The sequence below is a fragment of the Ochotona princeps genome, chromosome 6 (genome assembly GCF_030435755.1).
Source record: "Ochotona princeps isolate mOchPri1 chromosome 6, mOchPri1.hap1, whole genome shotgun sequence".
In the NCBI taxonomy this organism is placed as follows: domain Eukaryota; kingdom Metazoa; phylum Chordata; class Mammalia; order Lagomorpha; family Ochotonidae; genus Ochotona; species Ochotona princeps.
In genome coordinates, this window is record NC_080837.1 from 53,630,575 (window position 1) to 53,651,771 (window position 21,197).

General features: G+C 40.1%; 1 protein-coding gene across 5 annotated transcripts in view; it reads left to right on the plus strand.

Annotated features, from left to right (window-relative positions):
- NUBPL (NUBP iron-sulfur cluster assembly factor, mitochondrial) overlaps positions 1–21,197 on the plus strand; it is a 267,564-nt gene that overhangs the window by 88,666 nt on the left and 157,701 nt on the right. For all 5 annotated transcript variants that reach the window (XR_009245635.1, XR_009245636.1, XR_009245637.1 and 2 more), the window contains 2 exons: positions 3,332–3,371; positions 3,459–3,549. Coding sequence is in view for 2 of the 5 variants with exons in the window: in XM_058666313.1 (XP_058522296.1) it covers positions 3,332–3,371; positions 3,459–3,549 (131 nt within the window). In the remaining 3 variants the exon portion in view is untranslated. The remainder of the gene's footprint in view (positions 1–3,331; positions 3,372–3,458; positions 3,550–21,197) is intronic.

Here is a 21,197-nt window from a genome sequence, read left to right on the forward strand (position 1 = left end):
GGTGGTACTTTGATCCTCTCATTTTAGGAATGGGTTGTTCATTGGTTTAGTCTTGTGTTGTCATTTTACTGGGATGTTCTTCCCATTTGCCTTTGGTTTTGGTTTTGGTAGGTGCTTCTCTGTCAAGAGAACATCTTGAAGTATCTTACATTTGTAGGGCAGGTTTGAAAGAGGCAAATTCTTTTAACGTTTCTTTATTGTGGAAGAATTTTATTTCATTTTCAAAAACGAAAGAAAGCTTTGCTGCATATGTTATCCTGGGCCGACAATTTTTTTCTTTTAGAATCTGGAATATGTTACTGCATTCTCTTCTGTCCTGTAGAGTTTCCTGTGAGAGATCTCCTGTGAGTTTAATTGGCATTCCTTTATATGTCAATTGATTTTTTTCACGTGCACATTTAAGGATCTTTTCCTTATGTTCAATTGAAGAGAGCTTGATGATCATGTGTCTTTGTGAAGATCGCTTTTGATGAAGCCTGTTGGGAGTTCTGTGCCCCTCCTGGATCTTGTTTCCCAATTCTTTCTCCAGATTAGGGAAATTTTCCCTTATTATTTCATTAAATACATTTTCAAACTCAGCTTCTCTTTCTGCACCTTCTGGGACTCCCATATCTCTTATATTTGGCCTCTTTATAGTGTCTTTCAATTTCTGAATACTTTTTTTGGCCTGATCCAGCTCTGCTTTCAACTTTTTGTTTGTTTCCCTCTGGTGACAGGAAATACCTTCCAATTCTGAGATTCTTTCTTCTGCTTGCTTCATTCTATTTTGGAGACTCTCCACTGTACTTTTAATTTGCTCTACCGTGTTCTTAATTTCTGATATACCAGCCTTGATTTGCTTTATTGCTTCCTTAAATTCTTTGAACTCTTACATGAGCTTCTCATTTTTGATCAGAATCTTTAAAATGAGTCTTATGGATTCTGTATCCCCCATTTTCTCAATGTCTTCCTCAGTTAACTCTGAGGTTGGCATAAAGTTTTGCTCCTTTGCAGGGGATTTTTCAGTAATATTCATTGTGCCTTTGTCTCTTCTTTTGCCCTTGATCCTTGTACTTCTGGTTAGCAGAGTCTTCTCTTTGGGGCAGGTTTCTAAGCTGTGTCACCCACAGGTCTACAATGCGATTTTACTTGTTGCAGTTGGTACACAACTTTTTCCTTGCAAACACTTGTGCCACAACCTCCAGCAAGTTCCAGGTTTGGGTTCTTAATTTAGATTTCCACCATGGTCTCCACAGCCCCAGCTCCTGGCTCACCATTTTCTACCTCCTATGACACTGTGCTGAGGCTGCACCGTTGTCTCTGCAACCTTTCTCCCACTTCCGGTTGGAGCAGGTCCCAGGATTAGAGAGACACCAGGTGTCTTATATAATTAGATTGTTGGTGATGCTGATCTTGTCAGAACCTGTTGGACGTTAGGTCTGGGTGCCACATGGACCTGTTTTGACTGGTAAGATGCCACAGTCAATATTATTTTCCTGTGGGACCAGTGCAATCCAGTGAACTCAGCGAGTTCTCATGAGCTCAGCATATGCGCAGTTCACTGTTGTCTCCTGCAGTCCTAAGACTATTGCCACAGTTTACAAAATGGCGCCTGACGTACCACCACTGCTGTTCTTGATCTGCTAGCCATCAGATCCGAGGGCTACCCAGACCTCCCCTGGGTAGAACCTGTAGAATGCCACCTTGTTGCAGTTCACCAACTTAGAAATGAGCTCACTCCTAGCTCAGCGCATGCTCAGTCCTTTCCCTTGCCTTTGCCTCCTTATGCAAAATGGCGCCCAATTCATCTTTAGGGGGCTGACTGGGCTGTTTTCCCACTGGCCGTCTGAGATCTGCTGCTCTGTCTCTGCTCCTGGTCAAATCAAATGGACCAGCAGGACAGACAGTTCTTTGTCTGGGTTTACCTCCCAAGTTCCCAGTGAAAGTCCCTTCACACCTGGTTGCTGGTGGAGTTCCGGCTGCTGGTGCAGTTCAGATTGCCGTTAGCTGAATGCCGCTGGAGTATCAGTTACTGCAACACCACACCGTTGTGTCTGCTGCTTTCCTGTGTCTGTCAGTGTCCAGGTACCCCTCTGCTGTTGTTCTGTCCTTTCCTATTTCCTGAAACATGTCCTCTCTGCTTCATCCTGATTAAATGCTCTTCCATCTGTTTAAACATGTCCTTACCCTATTCCGCCATCTTGATTCTCCCCAGATGAGAGTTCTTTCTCTATGCCTCGCTCTCACTCTTTCTTTAAAAAGAAAAAATGATAATCTATCACATAGAAGAAAAATTTAGGATTAATTCAGGTTGGGCTTAGTGGGAGATTTAAGTCACTGGAGAAACTGCCCTTCTAAGAGGAATAACATAGCTCTCATGAAACCCTTGAGCTCTCAAAAGACTCAGTTTGAATGAGCCCAGCTTATAAGTCCATGCTTTTTGGCTTCCCTTTTGGTGACATAATATCTAGCTCTTGGTACAAAGCCATCAAGCCTTCATAGGCTAAACTATTTGGGATGCTGATCCTGGACATTTAGCTTCCAAAACTCTGAGCTAAATAAACCTTTTTATAAAATGAGGTGTTTTGTTAAGGTCGCAAAAACAGACTAACAAAAATACTTAAAGAAATGAATAATTTTATGGATTCTTATGAAAAGAGAAAGACTGAAAATCAATGAGCAACCATTTACCTTGAGAAAGTAAAACAGTTGAATAAACCCAAGCAGAGTAGAAGGAATGAAGTTAATGATCAGAAAAAACTAAGTAGCCGAATGCTTGACAAGGTGGATTTTTGAAAATAGAGTAGAGGGTAGAGTTGTTGTGAAGAGAAGACCTGGACAAAATATATTGAGAATAAAAAAGGAGAATGTACGTTATGTGGCATGGGTTCCACTTACAATAAAATATTTGTGTGTTGCTGCCCTAGTACATTTGAAACATTTGCTGAGATAGATAATTCCCAGAAAAATGTGTATCACCAAAGCAGGTTTAAGAAGAAATACAAAATCAGAATTATACATGGTATCATGTGGATATCTTCCTCCCACAAAAGCAGCAAGTTGTGAAATCAGGAAACTAATCATTCCAATCTTATTTAAACTCCTTGAAAATAGAAAATATTATATACTGAATTATATATTATATATTATATACTGAAGAAACTAGAAAGTAAGAAGTAGTGTATAGTACAGTGAACAAAAGTTGGGTGCTTTGTCAAGAATCTGCAAGGTTGCATGAAGAAAGTTATGGCTGTTAAATTAGATATAGGAAGAATGTGCAATTTATTAGAAATCAAAGTAATTTATATAATACAATGTATTCCTCTAAAAGATTTTTTGTTTCTTATTTCAGGTAACCTCATGAGGCCTCTTTTGAACTATGGTATTGCTTGGTGAGCATATCTTTTTTCCCGTTTAACTTTCAGAGTGACACTGATGGACGTTGATGAATCAGCTGTGCTCATGTATTCCTTTTACAGTATGTCCATGGGCTTCCTGGTGGAAGAGACTGCTCCAGTTGTCTGGAGAGGCCTAATGGTGATGTCAGCCGTTGAGAAGCTGTTGAGGCAGGTAGGAAAACTGCACTAAGGGTCGTTTCATTCTTGGCAGTGTTGCCTTTACTGCATTTGTTGGGAAGAGGATTGTTAAAATTTGCAGTCAGATTTGAGATATTTTACAAAGAAATCCAGATGGGCTGAATGTATCATGAGTAATTGACACCTAATGAGTTATGTGGCACCAACACCAAAATTTAATGTTACATAATTTAATCTTTGTCTTTGCTGATGAGGTCTAATTTATGGCTTTATTGAGTGTGTAGCAATAGCAGAAGTATTTCATAAGTAATGTGCATTCTTTAAATTTGTGGTTGGTCTCATTATGGGTAATATTGAGTTATAAGGATGACATAGAAGTTCCTCAGATATAGGAAAAAATTGTGTAATCCATAGCATTGTGATTTTACACTGGGTCAGACAAACAGTAAAAGTTTGTTTTGTCCTACATATGTGCTTGAATGGTTATATATTTGTGCATATAATCTCTGTCCAGTCAACAGTGGCTTATCCTTAAAATAATATTAGATTGGATAAACTAATAAATTTAATTTTTTCCTCAGTAAACATCAGTTTATAATTATATTCTAGATAAATATTAATAGAACTTTGCATTTGCCCCACTACCCTATTACAGCCACCCCTTTATTCACATCCTGCTTAGGATCAGGCAGCATGCTCTATGTTGATCAATCTAATGGTAGATATTTTCTAATACACTTTTGGACGTTTAATTGGATGTTTAAAATATATCTTAATCTATAAAGTTAGTCATTTCACTGTGACTTCTTTCTACTACTTTTTGCTGCTTTTGTTTTGATAAATGTGCTTTTTGATCTTTTGTCCTAAACTCCTCCTATTCTCCCCGGTATGTCTTGGCTGCATTTCGTCTTCTATTAGATCATGTAGACTCTCCAAGACACCTACTCCCCACTAATTCCTTTGTGACCTTGACTTTTATTTGTCTGGAGTATCCAAGACTCTCTATTCTGCTGGATATTATCAAGGAGTATAGAATAATTTGTGATAATTTTCTATACTGTGGATTTTTGATTTTCAAACCAGGCATGCTTTGATTTTATTCATTATTCTTAATATTTATCAAAAGCCCAGCCTACAAATTACTTAGGGAATTGGGTAGTGTGGCAAAGGAACAAGTAGAGTTTTTATGAAAATGAACTGATACATAAGTTCTATTAAAAATAACAATTTATTCTGACAAGTGCTGAAAATATGTGTTTCGGTATCTATGCAAAAATGTATCAAGATGAAAGATGGGGCAAGAAATGGATTCAGATCTTATTTTGTTGGGATACACAGCTTACCAAGAGCAGTGAATGGAGTTTATATCTACCTGCAGTGTTGTGTAAAATCATTTTCATCTGCACGTTTGAGTATTAGGGAGCTGGACCGCTGTTATTTTGAGAGTGACAGATTTGCTTTAGAAAACAGATATGCATTTGGGAGGCTTAACATTCCTTTATGAAATTTTAGTACCTGCACAGAAGCTTTTTACAGCAGTGGATTGTGAGGGATACCTGATTCATTGGCTTTAAAATAAGATACAACATGGAAGAGTGTGTAAACCATAAGTGTAGAGAAATCATCTCAAAATATAAACAGCTGTGTAATTGTCATTCAGGACAAGATGAACAATACAATACCAGTGTTTCGGAAGCTCTTCCCTTGTCCCCTTCTAGGAGCTGTTTTGGGGGGGCGGGAAGAAGAAATACTATGGTTGGTCTGCCAGCAACAACTCTTAAGTTTGGATTAAATTTGCTTACTTACTTTCTCTGGGGAACAGTATGTTCTTGAGCTAAAGTTAGGGAATGTACAGATTTTAATATATAGGTAATGATTTTTAATAAATATACACTTATGCATTTATTCATAACCCAATGAAGATGGTAGACATTTTCAGTTCACTGAAGGGTTTCCTGGGCTGCTTTTGTTCAACCTCCCGTAAATACGTTTTCTATGTTCTTATTTTTAATAAATAATAATCATGTAATATGTAGCCTTTGGTATCTGGTTTCTTTTAGTTTCTTTTAGTTAGGCTAAAAGTTTTGAAATTCATCTTTGTAGTGGTATATCAGTAATTGGGTCCTTTATAACTGCTAGATTGTATATAACCAGATACTGCTTGTGGACATTTGAGTTATTGAAGGTATTTGACTTGTCTCTAGTTTTTGTGAAGAATACTACCATAAATTTTACAAAGGATAAATAAAAAAATTCATGGATGATGGAATTAAAAGATTAGTAAAAATTGTTGTACATGCTTGAGTGTTCATAGGAAGTTCCCATTGTTGTGCCCAGCGTGGTATCCTAGTGGCTGAAGTCCTTGTCTTGCATGCGCCAGGATTCCATACAGGCACTGATTAGTGTCCCGGTGGCCCTGTTTCCATCCCCCTGCTTGTGGGCTGGGAAAGCAGTCGAGGATGGCCCAAAGTCTTGGGACCCTGCACCCGTGTGGGAGACCCAGAGAAACCTCCTGGCTCCTGGCTTCGGATCAGCTGAGCTCTGGCTGTTAATGGCTATTTGGGGACTGAATAATTGGATGGAAGATCTTCCTCTCTGTCTCTCCTCCTCTCTGTATATCTGACTTTGCAATTAAAAAAAATATTCTAAAAAATTCCTATTGTTTCCAATTTTTCTCTCTCTCCCTACTTTTTTGGGGGGGAGTGTCTATTCTTTTTTTGAGGAGAGCTTTCTTCTGCTGCTTTTTAAACATTTATATTTATCTGAAGGGAAGAGATATATCGATCTCCCCCATAGAACGATTCATTCCCCAAATGCCTGCAACAGAGGAGGCTTGATGAGGCTGAAGCTGGAAGCTGGGACGCCTGTTTGGGTCTGCTACAGGGGTGGAAGGCACCTGTGTGTTACTGCCCTTGCATGCTGCTTCCCTGGCTGTACAATAGCAGGAAGCCAGAACTGGGAGCAGAGTTGACCCAAGTCCAGGCATGCAGTGATGGAATGATAGGATCCCAAATGGCATTTTAAATTGCTGTGTTGAGTGTTCACCAGACACAATGTGTATTCTTGACTGTTCTTGTCAAATGCTTATTAATTTTCTTGTGCATTTTTAAAATAAACGTCTTTAGATCTTTGAAATTTTCTCTAATGACTATTTTTTGTTTCTACTTTCATTGTTTATTTTTTTCTTTTGTTTATTTTAAGTTGAATTCTTTTTCTGTCTTAAGGCAGAAATTTGTTAACTTTTCCTTTTACAAACATAATTAAAACTGTAGTTTTGCTCTAGGCATTGCTTAAAAATCTAACAAATTATTACATGTTTTTATTGTCCATAAGTTTGTATTTGTATCTTAGTTTACCTACTCAAGGATATTTGAAGTGTTCTGTTTAATTTACATACATTTGGGAATCTTCTTAATGACATTGATTTCTAGAATGACTTTTATTTATTGGGGAATATGTTCTGTCATATTTTAATGCAGAAAAATTTTGAGACAGACTTTTCATGGACCACCATATTATCTGGGCTTTTGGAAAGATTGTATATTTTGCAATTGTTGTGGTTAGTATTGCATAGATATCATTTATAAATATCATAGGTCAGGTTGTTTGACATTTTTGTCCAAACACATTATGGAGTTGTGTTTTGAGATTTTATTTACTTCAGTGTCAGAGTTGCAGGGAGAGGGGAAGAGACAAAGACACAGAAACAGGGAGAGATCCTGCATCTGCTGCCTCACTTCCAGATGCCTGCATAGGTTGGAGCTGTGACTGCTTCCGTGTCAGGCTTCAGCCTGTAGTTTGCCTACATCTGAATCTCCCGTATCTGTTGCAGGAGCCCAAGCACTTGGGCCATGTCAGGTTGCTTTTCCTAGACCATTACCAGGGAGTTAGAGTGGAAGTGAAGCAGGAACTGGTGCCCACTGGGGATGCTCGTGTCACAGATGGTTTTGCATGCTGGGCTGTAACAGGGCCCTGACCCTTTAATTGTTAGTTATGCTCCTCCACATTTCTGGGGAACTGCTTATATTAAAGTCTACTTTAGCTGATACTAATCTAGCCCCGTTTTGTTTCTTACAATTTCCATGTAGTATCTGTTTTTAGTGTTTTTACCTTTAACCAACCCCGTTCGTTATATTTAAAATAAGTCACTTAAAAACAACATTTAGTTGTGTCTTGTTTTATTCAGTGTAATGTTTTGCCTTTTAACTGGAGTGCTTAGTATACTTTGAGATGGTTGGGTTTAAGTGTACCATTTTGACTTTTTCTCCTTTTTTCCATCTTTCTTTTTCTTACTCTGTTTTTCTTTTCTTGTGTTGTTTTAGGTGGATGAAATACTTCTTAAATGCTATTTGAATTTTTCTATTGTTCTTTATCTTTAGATATTGATTCTGTAGTTGCTTTAGAGGTTGTTTTTCTTTTTAAAATTAGCACTGTGTTGGTTAATATAAAACGAAGAACCCTGCAACCATGTGGTTTCATTTACTACCTCCTATACTTTGTATGTTTGTGTGAAATGTTTTGAATATACATATTATAAATTTCCCAATACAATGCTTTATAATTTGTTTAGTTTTTTCTTAAGCTAATTAAGAAAAAATACTTTATATTTACCCATACGCTTGCTATTTTTAGTACTTTTCATTTCTTTTTTAAAATATGGTTTTTATCTGATTTTGTTCTGCTTTATTTTAAGAGCTGATTTAGTTTGTTTTATGCTGTGGGTACACTGGGGATTAATTTTCTCAACTACCTTTTTATAATGTTTTTCCTTTAAATTTTTACTGAACATTGAATTTGGAGTTGTGCTCTTTGCATCCTGGTTGATATGGGTCAGTATTAACAATGATAACATGTTTTTTAATCTTGTTTGGTTCTGATTCCTAGGAGCCATCTGAGATTCAGAATTCTTAGAATTAGTGGTTACTCTTATGTGGTGATTTTCATTTGTCTTAAGTCAGAGTGAAAACCTGGCTTTCTTCTTTCCTCATTTGTTTTAACCTTATGGTTGAATAAGGAATGGAAAAAGCCAAATTATAGGATCTAAAGAATAAATTCATGTGAGACCGTTTCAGTGGAAGTGTGTTTTGTTGGTTGGGTGAAAGAAGACCAACTGAGGATTGGGAAAATGGGGAAAAGGAAAGAAAAGCAGGATGGTGGTCTGTGGAGGAATGGTAGTTTCAGGTGAAAGCCTTTCTGTTTGTTTTCCAAAAAGGAACTTTTTTCAAAGTATTAAGATTTAGTGAAGAGGGCCTGACAATGGTCAAAAATGATAGAATTATTAGAAAAGTAATATTTTGAAAAAATTGAAAGGAATTGACCAAATGTTTGATGTTATTTTTGGAAAAAAGGTCTGCATTTCATGTTTGGGCTTGGTATGGAAAAAGGGGCAGATGAAATATTCCAATCTTACCACTAACAAGACGTTAGTTAAAGTTTTTCTTTTCTTGGTTTTCTCAGTGGAAAGAATAATATGGTACATTTACTTACCAAAGCAATGGTATGTAAATGTAAGTCTTTATAAAAATTATCTGGGGAGCAGGAGCAGATAGCCTTTCATTCCACTCCCTCCCAAATACTTTCACCCTGTAGAGCTCAGGCAGGGCTAAGATTTTTGCATTTTTTTTTTTATTGAATCATCCCAGATGACTGTGATGCTGGTGGTGCTAAAATCAGGTTTAAACATATTGTGGTACAGAGGCAGAGCTCTTAAACCTTTTTAGAGAAATAAAGAAGGAGATGAGGCAGTAATTAGCATAATCTCTAACAGCAGCAAGGATCCACTGGTTGCTAAATATTAAAACTTTTTCTTAAGTGTTTATGAATGTTTCCAATAACTCTCTGGAAGCCTGAGATATGGGCAAATCTTAGGTGGGACCCAGGATTTGAAACTGTGATGGCAGAAGGTCTAAAGCAGAAAATATCTGTTGAATTAGTGAAAGAAACGTTGAAGATGTGTCCTGGGTTTCCAGGAAGACAGCTTGTCAGCAAGAATCAGGAGAATGGGATCAAATAATTGAAAGTCACCTGTGGTGGGCAAAAGAGTGGCTCAGAAACAGGTGAAAAGTGACAGATAAATTAGTTGTGTTCAGAGGGGGGATTTTGACAGATTATTAGACTCCTTTTTTTTTTTTTAACTTTTCTGATAATAGGATTCGGAAGTAGGGTATGCGAGGAAACTCAGGTCTCTCTGATTTTGTGAGCAGGATGTCACAGATCTTCACAGTGGAGTGGGATTAGGGTTGCCAGGTAAGTTTATCCAGTTAACTTTGAGCAGCAGATTCATAAGGAATAATCTGGGACATACTCCATCCAAAAATTATTTGCTGTGTATTTGATTTCCAACTTAGTGTTGAATTTTTCCTGCACTTTTTTTGTGCTAAATCTGGCAGTCCAATTGGAGGTGATATTCATGAGACACAGGAGGATGAGTGGTAGTAAGACTGGGAAAAGGAAGCATAATAGTTAAGTGGAACTGAGTTGCTTAAGGAGGGTTTAAGGTAACATCAAGGGGAGGCTTGGCATAAAGTGACAGGTGTTGGTCGCTGAAATGAGATTGTACATGGATCAGGAGGTGGAGAACAGATTTCATACTAGGATGAAGAAACCCTTCTGGCATCGCTTGTAATTTAGGGGAGGGAGGCAGTTTGCTAACTGCTTTTACCAATTTGTAATCCCTTTTGAAAGCTAACTTATTTTTCAAGGCACAGAGGCAGTGGGGTACAGAGTCTCTTGGTTTTGACTTGCCAACTTCTAGCAATTTATTTGTATTATGGCACCCTAGTACCTTGCAACTCCATCTGCTAGAAGGAAGGAGAAAGAATCACGAGGAAATACGGTGTATGATCATGAAGGCATTTTGTGATTCATTGTGACGAACTATCTCAACTTTAATAATAAACTAGAGTGAAATATGGATTAAGTGTTAGGATCAACATTTTGAGTATTGTGTTCCTTTTAATTCCTGTAATACTTGGTATAGTTTCGCCTTATCAGTTTGACATTGAAAATTAAAGGCATACCCCAGCTGAAGGCAGCTGTCTAGATTGAATAGTATCTGGGCAAGTGTTACACTATTGGGAGAAAAGCATCTAATAGCTAGCAGGTATCCTGGGCCTGATTAATGCCAAATCTGTGTTAACTATACCAGTGTGCCAGCATAGTGCCTGTTCTATTTGAAGATTTGAGGTGGGAGCAAACTCCATGCCAACAACACAATCTGGGGACCCATGCACCCATGTTTGTGCCTAGGGTAGGATGCAGGACCCTAGGCTGGCATAGCACACTGCTAGATGACTGAGCATGGGGGGCTGTGGATTGCTCAGGGAAGCTGGTATGCAGAAGTGTGGGAGGGAGGACTAATGAGGGAGAATATGACACATGAGGAGTGACTTCTGGGGGATTTCCCCCAACCAGGATACTGCAACTGCAAGTAAATGAGGGGATTGAAACCTGGTAGTTCAGAGGAGGGAAAATGGAGGACCTTTGGGAGCCAGACCAATACACCCACCCATGTGGGAAACCTGAGCTTGGATTGTGGGTGTCAATCATCAATCACCACCTACTGGCACACACAGAAAGCTATGGTTGGGGGTTCTGGAGGGCTCAACCACAGTATCTGCCAGTGAGTGTTGAGATAGGGGATAGACCATGTTAGGCTGGGCCATGACAATAACCAGCTCCTGAGAACTGGGTCTGGGAGCAGATTCTGTGGGGGATCATGGGCTCGCCCCTGTGGGACTGCCATACCAGCTGGTTTTCCTGAGGGCTGGGGTGGTGACAGGCTGAGCTAGGCATGACCATGGAACTCACCAATACTCATGTGTATTGGAGTTGGCAACAAGTTGGGCTGGTCCAGGCTGTAGCACCTGCAGACACACTGAAGAATTGGGTGTGGAGAGGGCTGTGCTGCAACATCCACCAGCACACATAGAGGCTGAGACTGGGGAGCAAACTGTGCTGGGTAAGGGTCTAAAACCCACCAGCACATTTGAGATCTGGGTCTTGGAGTGGGCCTGATTGGGGGACTTAGGGAATTCCTCTGATGTGCCATTGCTCCTGCTGGTGAGCATGTGAGTCAGGGCTGGGTGTTGGTCAGGCTGGGTAGGGCTGCTTTACTTGACTGGTGTGTAGGTTGGCCCATGGGTAGGGGGCAGACTGAGCAGGGGTAGGCCAAACCATAGCACACCAGCCTGTGTGGGAGCCAGGATGGGATGTAGACCATGCTGAGCTAGGCTAGGCTATCACACCTACCAATTTGCATGAAAGCCAGGGATGGGGGCAGGCTGGGTAGTGCTAGGCTATAGTACCCACCAGGAAGAATTGGGACTGTGGCGGGCCAGGCCAGGTCAGGCTGCATCATTTGATGGCAAAGGCCAAGCTGGGTGATGGGCTATGCCAGGCTGGGTCAGAGCAACTATTGACACACACAAGACCTGTGGTTGGGAGTGAGCCTGGTTGGGAGCTAAGGTGATGCCCCTGCTGGACTGTGGTTCCAACTGGTGAGTGTGAGAGCTGGAATGAGGCCACTGAACTGGGGCTGGACATGGCTGTAGCATCCTTCATCATGGGTATAGACTGGTTCTGGGTTGTTCCAGACTGGGTTAGGCACCAGCATCTGCTTGTGCTCACAAGAGCCACAGTGAGTATAAGACAGGTTAGACTAGTTCTCAGCAATTGCTGAACCATTTGAGAGCTGTGTCTGGGAGTGGACCAGGCGAGTCTGGGCTGTAGCACCCAACAGTAAGAGCTGGAATGGTTGTGGGCTGGTCAGGCATGGCTGCTATACATACCAGGACAGGAGGTGGGTCAAGTCAGGCTGGGCCAAGGACCAGATCTACGCCCGGAGGGTGACCTGGGAGAGGAACTTGGGAAACTCTTGTCAGGACACAATCCCTGTAGGTGAGCGCAGGAACCAAGGCTGGAAGCAGCTTAGACCAAGCCAGGTTACATTTCCTTCTGGCATATGTGTAAATCAGATCTGGGAGCAGGCCAGGTTAGGCTAGTTCCTACCACCCACTGGCAGATCTGAGAACCAGGACAGGGTGCAGGACAGGCTGGGTTGGACCACAACACCAGCCAGTTCACATTAGGGGTGGGAGTGCAGGCTGGCTAGGCTGGCCTATGCTGCAGCATCCACCAGCTGGGACAGGGGTAGGCCGGCTGAGCCATGCTGCAGCACCTGCTGGTGAATGCCAAGGTGAAGCGAGACATGCCAGTCTCGGCTGCAGTACCCACCAGTCACATGTAAGATCTAGGATGGGTGGGGTGAGCCTGGTAGTGTTGCTACAGTGGCTCACCTACTCGGTACTGCTCCTGCTGGAGAGTGTGAGAGCTGGGATTGGGGTAGACCAGGCTGGACAGGCTATACGGCCTGTTGGCCTGCATGGGACCATATCTACTGGTGCATGCATAAGCCAGAGTAAGTGCAGTCTGGTTGGGCTTTTTCACAGCCTTAGCTAACAGTTGCTGGGACTAGGGGCACATCTTGTCAGGCTAGACAGAAGAACCATGTGGAAAGTGAAAGATCCAGGGCTGAGAGTGAACCCAGTAGGGAAATTGTGGGCACCTTTTTGATGGGCTGTGATTTTTATTGGTGAGCATGAGAACCAAGGCTAGGGGTAGGCCTGACTGGACAGGTGCTGGAGCCCACTGCTGTGAGTTTGGGCTGGATGGTGGGTTCGATTAGGCTGAACTAGGCTCTAATGCCCATTGATATGTGCAAGGACCAATAGGATGTAGGATGGACTGGACCAATGTGCTGTACTGTGGACATGTGCAGGAATCAGGATTGGGGCGGGCCTGGTGGGGGTTATTGGGGGTTGCTCTGACTAGGCTGAAGTTTCTGCTGGTGTGCTTGAGGGCAGAGTGTGTGGTGGTCAGAGTTGGTTTGGACTGCCAGATCCATTGTTTAGCCTGTGAGATGGGACTTGGAATAGAAGTGACCAAGTGACTGCAACCACAAAAGTGTGTGTAAGCTGATATGGGTGGTGGACTGAGCCAGACCCCACACTGACTGGCACATATAGTAAGTCAGTTGTGGTCACCTCTGGTGAGGTTTCTTTGGGGACCCTCCCCTCCCACTAGCTGAATCACTGGACTCAACTACTACCATGCCAAAAATCACAGAATGTGTGGTCTGTTGAATGCCTGTGTCACAACTGGGTCTCCACAGTTATTGAGGTCTGTGCAGTGGACAGCATGTCCAAATCCACATCAGGGAATTACAGCCAGTTCATATGGTTCATTGAGTACATACGTTGAGTACATACAGTTCATTGAGGCTTACAAAGAATGTTGAGGGTGGAACAAGTTGGACAGCTGTCCCAGTGAAGTTTGACAGTGAGTATCTAGGTGAGTGGAGACTATAAAGTGGAGTATTTTGATAAATGTTCCTTGGGAGGATTTTCTCAACCTTAGAGTAATGGAAATCAACAGCCTCTCAGCACTATTGAAACCACTTGAGCTGTGTTCTTGGTGCATGCTCCACAGTGGGGACCTTGGAATGACATCGGGTGGCTGTCCTCCATTTACAGGTACTGCAATGTGGTTTGGCTGCTGGGACCAGCCCCACCCTTTGTCTCCCCATTTTCCTTATATACGAGAAGGAAAAAGGAGATTGGAGGCAGTTATTTCATCTACTTTCTCCCATTCCTCAACCCTCCCCTTCCTAATCGGTGGTCCTCACAGGCATACATCCCTCTCAACTATGTAGACATCAAGAATAAAACAAATTTATTAAAAATAGAAAAAGAAACAAAAGTAAAGGCATAACTCTATGGTGCATTTTATTCAACAAGTCATTATTTTTGTCGGTTATTTTAAAAGATTCCTGAGCATATTTTTCTTTTTCTCCTAAATCATGCACCTAACATGATTAACATGATTAAATCAGTTTGGGAAATCTGAGAATCTTTTCATTTGCAAGTGTGGGATATTTGAAAAATAACTGTAAATATTAGGGAAAGAGCTAAAGAAAGGACAGCTTCAAAGGCAAGTCTGGTACGGAGCACCTGCTGTGGTCACAGTGTAAACCCTGAAGACCAGGGGTTTGACCTCCGTTTCAGGGCTTTTACTTCAATCTCCAGTATCCCTAAATGTGAAGCAGATGCCAGTTGGCTTCTCTAGGGTTCTGATAATGGCATATAATGAGTTGGTTGTTTCCTAGCAACTAAAGAAGCAGTTTCACTTTAGTTGATCCTGCAATAGGAATGAGACATTTTCCCTTGATAGTTGGTATTAGTGATTTCTCTGACAATGGAATTTCACTTGTGAATAAGGGATGTTCTCAGCCTTTGCTTTCCTAAAGAATTTTGCTTTTCAGTTAGGCTTAGCCTGCTTAATCCTGTATAAAATGAACACACACACACACACACACACACACACACACACACACACACACATATTTTTGAGCTAAGTGCCTCTCTGGGAAGAGACTAAGGAGTTTGATGCATAGTTTATGAAATGGCAAGTGATTACACAAGAAGCCATAATAGGTGTATTTCTTCCCAGTGTTTAATAGGATAATTAGCTACAAATTTCTTCTCTGTATTTAATGTTTGCAGCAACAGGCACTTGTTAGGTAACAATCAATATGTTGTGGAATTAAATTTGCATAAAACTTTATTACTAGTTACACCATTTCAATATAAAGTCAAATAATAAAATCATTTTTCTGATCTTTAACCCATTTGATTTGAAACGATATTCTATGACAACATTATTATACCCAAAAATCAAAAGTAGGTTCTTTGTAGTTCACATTAGGTCAATTGTTAAGCGAATCAGTGTTTAAATAGTAATGGGAGGCATCATTTGTGCTTAACTGAGTCAATTCTAAATCCTTCTTATTTTACAATAGTAATTGATCTAGAGATCTTCTGATTTTTAAGATATATGGAGGCATGAGGAAATTACTTCAGACAGCCTTCTTTGTAATGATTCATAGTTTAAATAATTCCTAAGGAAATTAATCGTTTTTCTTCCTTTGACACTGCATAACTATTACAAATTACCTCCTTGACCAGATTTATGTTGTGATATATTCAGCTTCAGAGGTTCCAAGACATTTAGGCAAAGAGATGAAATATTAAATGCTGTTTGTAAGATAATTAAGTTAGCTACATCCAAATAGATCCAGGTAATTTATTGCCTTGCAGAGGCAAGGTTCATGTACTGCTGATTAACTACAGGTGAAGTCATTGAATGTCTTTACTGTCAGCTTGGGGAATCTGATTGTATGTATTCCTTTGCATAACATTTGCATCATCAGGTACTTTAGCAAGTCTCATATTAAAAATATTTTACTAGATTTCCATGAGGTATTAAGGGCTGAAGAACATAAATTAATTCATTTGGGCAGAGCAGTAGTCTTTCAGGCATTTAAGACTTGAATTAAAAAAAAAAGTAAGAAACCCAATCTTTAGACATGAAGCAGAGTCTGTAATAAAGTTCAGCTATCACTGTTAGATTTCCTTGGCAGCTTAAACTGAGGCTAGAGAGCCAGATATGTTCAGCCTAGTTTTGAATTCTCTTCTCCCTGCTAAAACTGTAAATGAGTGAAAAAAAAAAAAAAACAGAAGAAGCAAGGATATAATATAGCTAAGGCCTAGTTCTTTGAAAAATTTTTATAAGTCCATGTTCTCTAGTAAGTAGCTTATTTTGATTAAGCTAGAAGTTCGTTCTGAGCACTATGTATTTATTCAAACATTTAATAGTTATTTATTGAGCTGGCATTAGGTAATTATTGCTGTGCTTTAAAAAACACTGTTGGACTTTTAGTCATCTTTAGCAGTGCACATTTACTGGCTGAGTGCTATTTGGGACATTGGTTAGTTGCTGAGAATTCAAGGATGTGTAGACATAGGGGTAGACTTCAACATGATTAAATAAAGTTTTTAGTTACAGACCTGTTTTTGGCTTGTATTAGATGTGCTTAAAATTTTCATTTTCTGTTGCTAAGTGTGCAAAGTTTTCTTTAAAGCAATCAAGGTTGGAGCTGAGGACCGGGCTGAATGTTCCATAGTGCTGAATAGGTTTGTCACAGGATATCCAGTTGTTCAGTCTCACTTAGGTTCCATGGCATAAGAGGAATCTTGTGGTCAGTAATGAAAGATAAGTTGGTCAGGAGGAGTTAGCAACAGCCATTGAATGTCAATTGTTGGTCATTTCCTTCTTCTTGAAATGCCCTTATTTCACTGGTAATTATCAGAGATGGCCTGTGTAAGCACCTCCGGCTCACTGTGATCACTGAGTACTTACAGAGACAGATCTGAATATTGTAATGTAATATTCTCTTTTTACAAACTGTTATTGTAGCTGACTAACACCAAAAATTATTGCAGGTTTTTAGACTGACACTAACTGTTCCCAACCTTCTAAACCAAGTAATTTATGCCAAATTTGTCATATGCAGTGTAGAGCTGGTTGTGCCATTACTTTACCAATTTAGTTTTTCCTTTTTAAAATTTTAATGGATTTGAAATAAAGAGGGAGAGAGAGAGAGTCGATCAATTTATTGGTTCACTTCCCAAGTGTGTGGAGCTTGGTTAGGTTAATGCCAGGTATCTGACACTCACTCTGGCCTTCAGCATAGGTGGTAAGGGCCCAGGTACATGACCCATCACCTGCTGCTTCTTAGGTTATGTGCTAGCAAGAAACTGAACCAATATCAGAGCCCAGAACCATTAGGAGCAGAACCAGTATTGGAACCCAGGCATTCCTGCATGAGATTGCAAGGGTCTCAAATGGCATTTTAAGTGCTGCTCCAAATGCTTGCTCCTGACAATTCATTTGTTTTCTGTTCTCTACTAACTTAGAATAGAGATTTCTTTTCACTTAATAAAAATACTTAGTGATTTCCAACCTTCAATGAATAAATCTATGAGGAAAGCAATAGAAATGAACAGCCGAAGGATAAAAAAAATGCAATGTTACTGTTTAGTGTCAGCTACTGATAGTCTCACTTCTTTTTCTGTGTAGTTTTTTTTATTGGAATAGTTTTTTTGTTTTTTAAGATTTATTTAATTTATGGTGAGGTGGGGGGAAGAGAGAGAGAGAGAGAGAGAGAGAGAGAGAGAGTGTGTGTGTGTGTGTGAGTCTGTCTTCCATTTGCTGGCTTGTTCTCCAATTGGTTGCAAAGGCCAGGACTAGGCCAGGCAGAAGCCAGGAAACAGGAGTTTCCTCTGGGACTCCCACAGGAGTGCAGTGGCCAAGCAGTTGCACCGTCCTCTGCTACTTTCATAGGCACATTAGCAGGGAGCTGGGTTGTAAGTAGAGCAGTTGGGAATTGAAATGGTGCCTATATAATAATGCTGACACTGTAGGTATCAACTTACCTGATTCGCCACAGTGCTGGCATTGGATTGGAATAATTCTTAAGGCTGAAATTTGGAGCTCTTTTCCTAACGCAACACCCAGGGGAAAGCTTCCTGCCACAGCACTCTGATTCTGTAAAATTGACCTAGATCCATTGACCATTCTTGGATCAGCTGTGTTCCTAGCACGTTTGGAAGATGAAGGTACTTTCTTTGAGTCATTGATTCACTACCCAGATAGCTGTAGTGGTCAAGGCCAGGCCAGGCTGAAGTGAGGAGTTCATCCTGGTTTCTCACATGGGTCTCACATGAAGTGAGAAACTTCATCCTGGTTTCTCACATGGGTCCTAGGTTTCAAACACTTAGGCCATGTTTTGCTGATTTTCCTGCTGCGTCAGCAGGGAGCTGGATTGGTAGCAGAGCAACTGAGACTGGGACCAGCATCTTCAAGGGATGCTGACATTGAAACAGGAGGTTTAAGCCACAATGTTTGCCCCACCCCCCACCCTTTGTTATTTTAAATCTCAGCAAATAAATACAGAACACAGAATTCAAGATACAATTTGATTGTTCAATCCAGTAGATTTCACTTCTGCTTTTCCTGGCATCTAAATCAGAAAGTAAGGAAATTTTGAGAGAAACTGGGTACCTGATCTAGGCTCGAACTTGAGGAAAAGAAAGTTACAAGAAAGAGAAGGGATGAAAAGGTAGTCTGAAGTGGAAGCTGTCCTTGTGGGTTATACTGGGCCAGTGTTTTGTTGGCAAAGCAGAGGAGATGCTTGGGTGTTCTTTTGTCTACCAACATAGAACTTTACCCCATTCCTCTCTGTGTGTGGACCAGAGCCAAGTAATGCAGCAGAAGCCCTGGACAGTTCATTTTAGGGGTAGACAGACCGTAGCTCTGCCACAGTGAGAAGCATGGAGAAAGCTGGCTTGTTTTTAGGAGAAAAGGTAAAACAGTGCTGTCTCGTTTGGTTGAAAGCCAGCGATCAGAATTAGTGCAAAAGGAAGCATTATTTGAAAAATGTTCCAAGCCACTGAAATATATTGATCAAAGAGGAATCTAAGATATCAGACACAATTCATTAGCAGCAAAAACAAGGGAGGCTTAAGTAATTTGCCTTTGAAAATGAATAAATTAAAAGAAGCCTAATTACCAAACACTTGGATCATGTCATTTCCACCTTGAACACTTCTAAAAGAATTCCAAACTTTTTTTGTTCTTTTCTGTTGTAGTTAGACTTTAAAAATGACCTACAGTGGTTTGAATTTAGTCTAAGATGGAGTAATTATAAAAGATAGATAATTTGTTCTGTATGGTGGCAGAAAAGCCTTAGTAAAGGTCACTTCAAATTGTGAAACCCTTAGAATTTCTTTGAGCTGTTTTCCCTGTTGGAGGGACAAGAGCTTACTCTACCTGTTAAGGTACAGATAGGATACCATGGGGTTGGAGGAAAATGACAGAAGCCTGCTGGAGCTGTTCAGGCTCCTAAAGACTTAAAGAGACTCAAAGCAGGGTGTGAGGAAGTCTAGGAATATGAAGGGTTTCGTAGGATTGTGACTTCTTTTACTATTTAGGCAGATGCTACACATTTCATTCATTTAAAGGCACTTATTTCTCAAATTTCAATATCACTGAAGTTGGAGTCTGTTCTAGATTCAATAACATCTTGATATTGTGTCACTTCAGTGTTTTTTTTTTCTATCTTGGAGGCATATGAAATAATGATGTATCTGACAATCTCTGTGAGGTGCAGTGCATATTTTTCTCCTGATTCCCTCTGATTATTTCCGTCTTTATCACCATTGCTTAAGAATGAATCCGTGTGGTTCATTTTGTCTAGTTTGTGTGTGTGTGTGTGTGTGTGTGTGTGTGGTGTGTGGTGTGTGGTTTTAAAGGCTGTTCTAAATAGCTGGTGGTGGGTTTGGTAACTTTTTCATCCTCTTTCCTCTCTCATCAATGAACTTATTTTGTCTCTTGTCACCCAGAGACTGCCAGAATATGTTTCCCAAGCCACAGCTCTCATGTTGTCAGTCCTTTCAAAGACCATCCATTAATGTCTATGTTACTTTTTAAAGCAACCTTGCCCTCTGACTTGATTCTTTGATTCTAGATTCTGGACATGTTGTATGAAAGACTTGAAAGCTGTTTGTTCCCATAGACTCTTTAAGCTACTGTGATTCTTTACCTACTTTTTTTTAAATTATCAAGGCAATGTGAACACCCATCATAGTTTGAGAATACTTCTGTATTGTTTGCATTCATAGATTTGGTGTATATATGTGTGTGTATATAAGATTTGTTTATGTATTTGAAAGATAGGGCCCAGGCAGTGAGGCAGTTGATGTATCATCCATCTTCTGCTTGAATCTCCAAATGCTTGCAGTAGCCAAGGCTGGGCCACACCAAAGGCAGTAGTCAGGAATTTCATCCTTATCTCTCACATGGGTGGTGGAGACCCTAATACTGACCATCTCCCTTGCACTTCCCAAGTTCATAGGCAGAAAGCTGGATTAGAAGCAGAGTGACCCAAACTCAGAACAGTACTCCAATACAGGGTACAGATGCTCTTAGTGGTGACTTAACGTGCTGTGCACGATGTCTGTCCCTGTTTGTATAAACCTGTTTTGTTTAATATTGATTTGGTGTGGATGTACTACCCACCAAAATGAAGGCATCATTTTTTTTTTTTGGTATTTCTTTTCTGTGTGTTTTTGCCATAGTTATATATCCATGGAAACCACTATGATAGGTCTCTTTATAGGTAGTTTATTGTATAGCGTCTAGTTCTAGATATTAGTTGCTGAGATATAGAAAACTTGAATTAAACAGGTTGAATTAATATAGTACCACTAGATAATACTTACCTAGAGAAGTAGATACTTATTGTTAAATATGTATTATATGTTAAGCCTTCTGCTGTTTGCTTATTTTATCTAATTTAATCCTCACAATTTTGTATTTGGTTCTATTATCATTATTATTATTGTTTTATCCATGAGGAAACAGAGGCACAAAAACATTAAATAACTTGGGCAGGATCTGCAAAAATCTGTTTAATCTTACAGATTGTAACTAAACTGTGTTAGTAAAGTTTTCAAAGCTAGGTGTTTTCTCTTGAAAGTTTTTAATATGATCAGATCACTGAAAAGTTAATTGATAGATTTCTGTATTAAATGTTTCACTTTGTTATTTGACTGAAGATTAAAAAAAATCACTGAAGAGGCAGATACACATACAGCCAAAGAGAAGAGAGGAAGCTCGCATCTGCGCCTCCAGCAGTAGCTGGGGATGTCGAGGCTGGGCACTGAGGACTCAGTTCATGTTTTCCAAGTGGATGGCAGAGACTCATCTGCTTGATTCATTGTC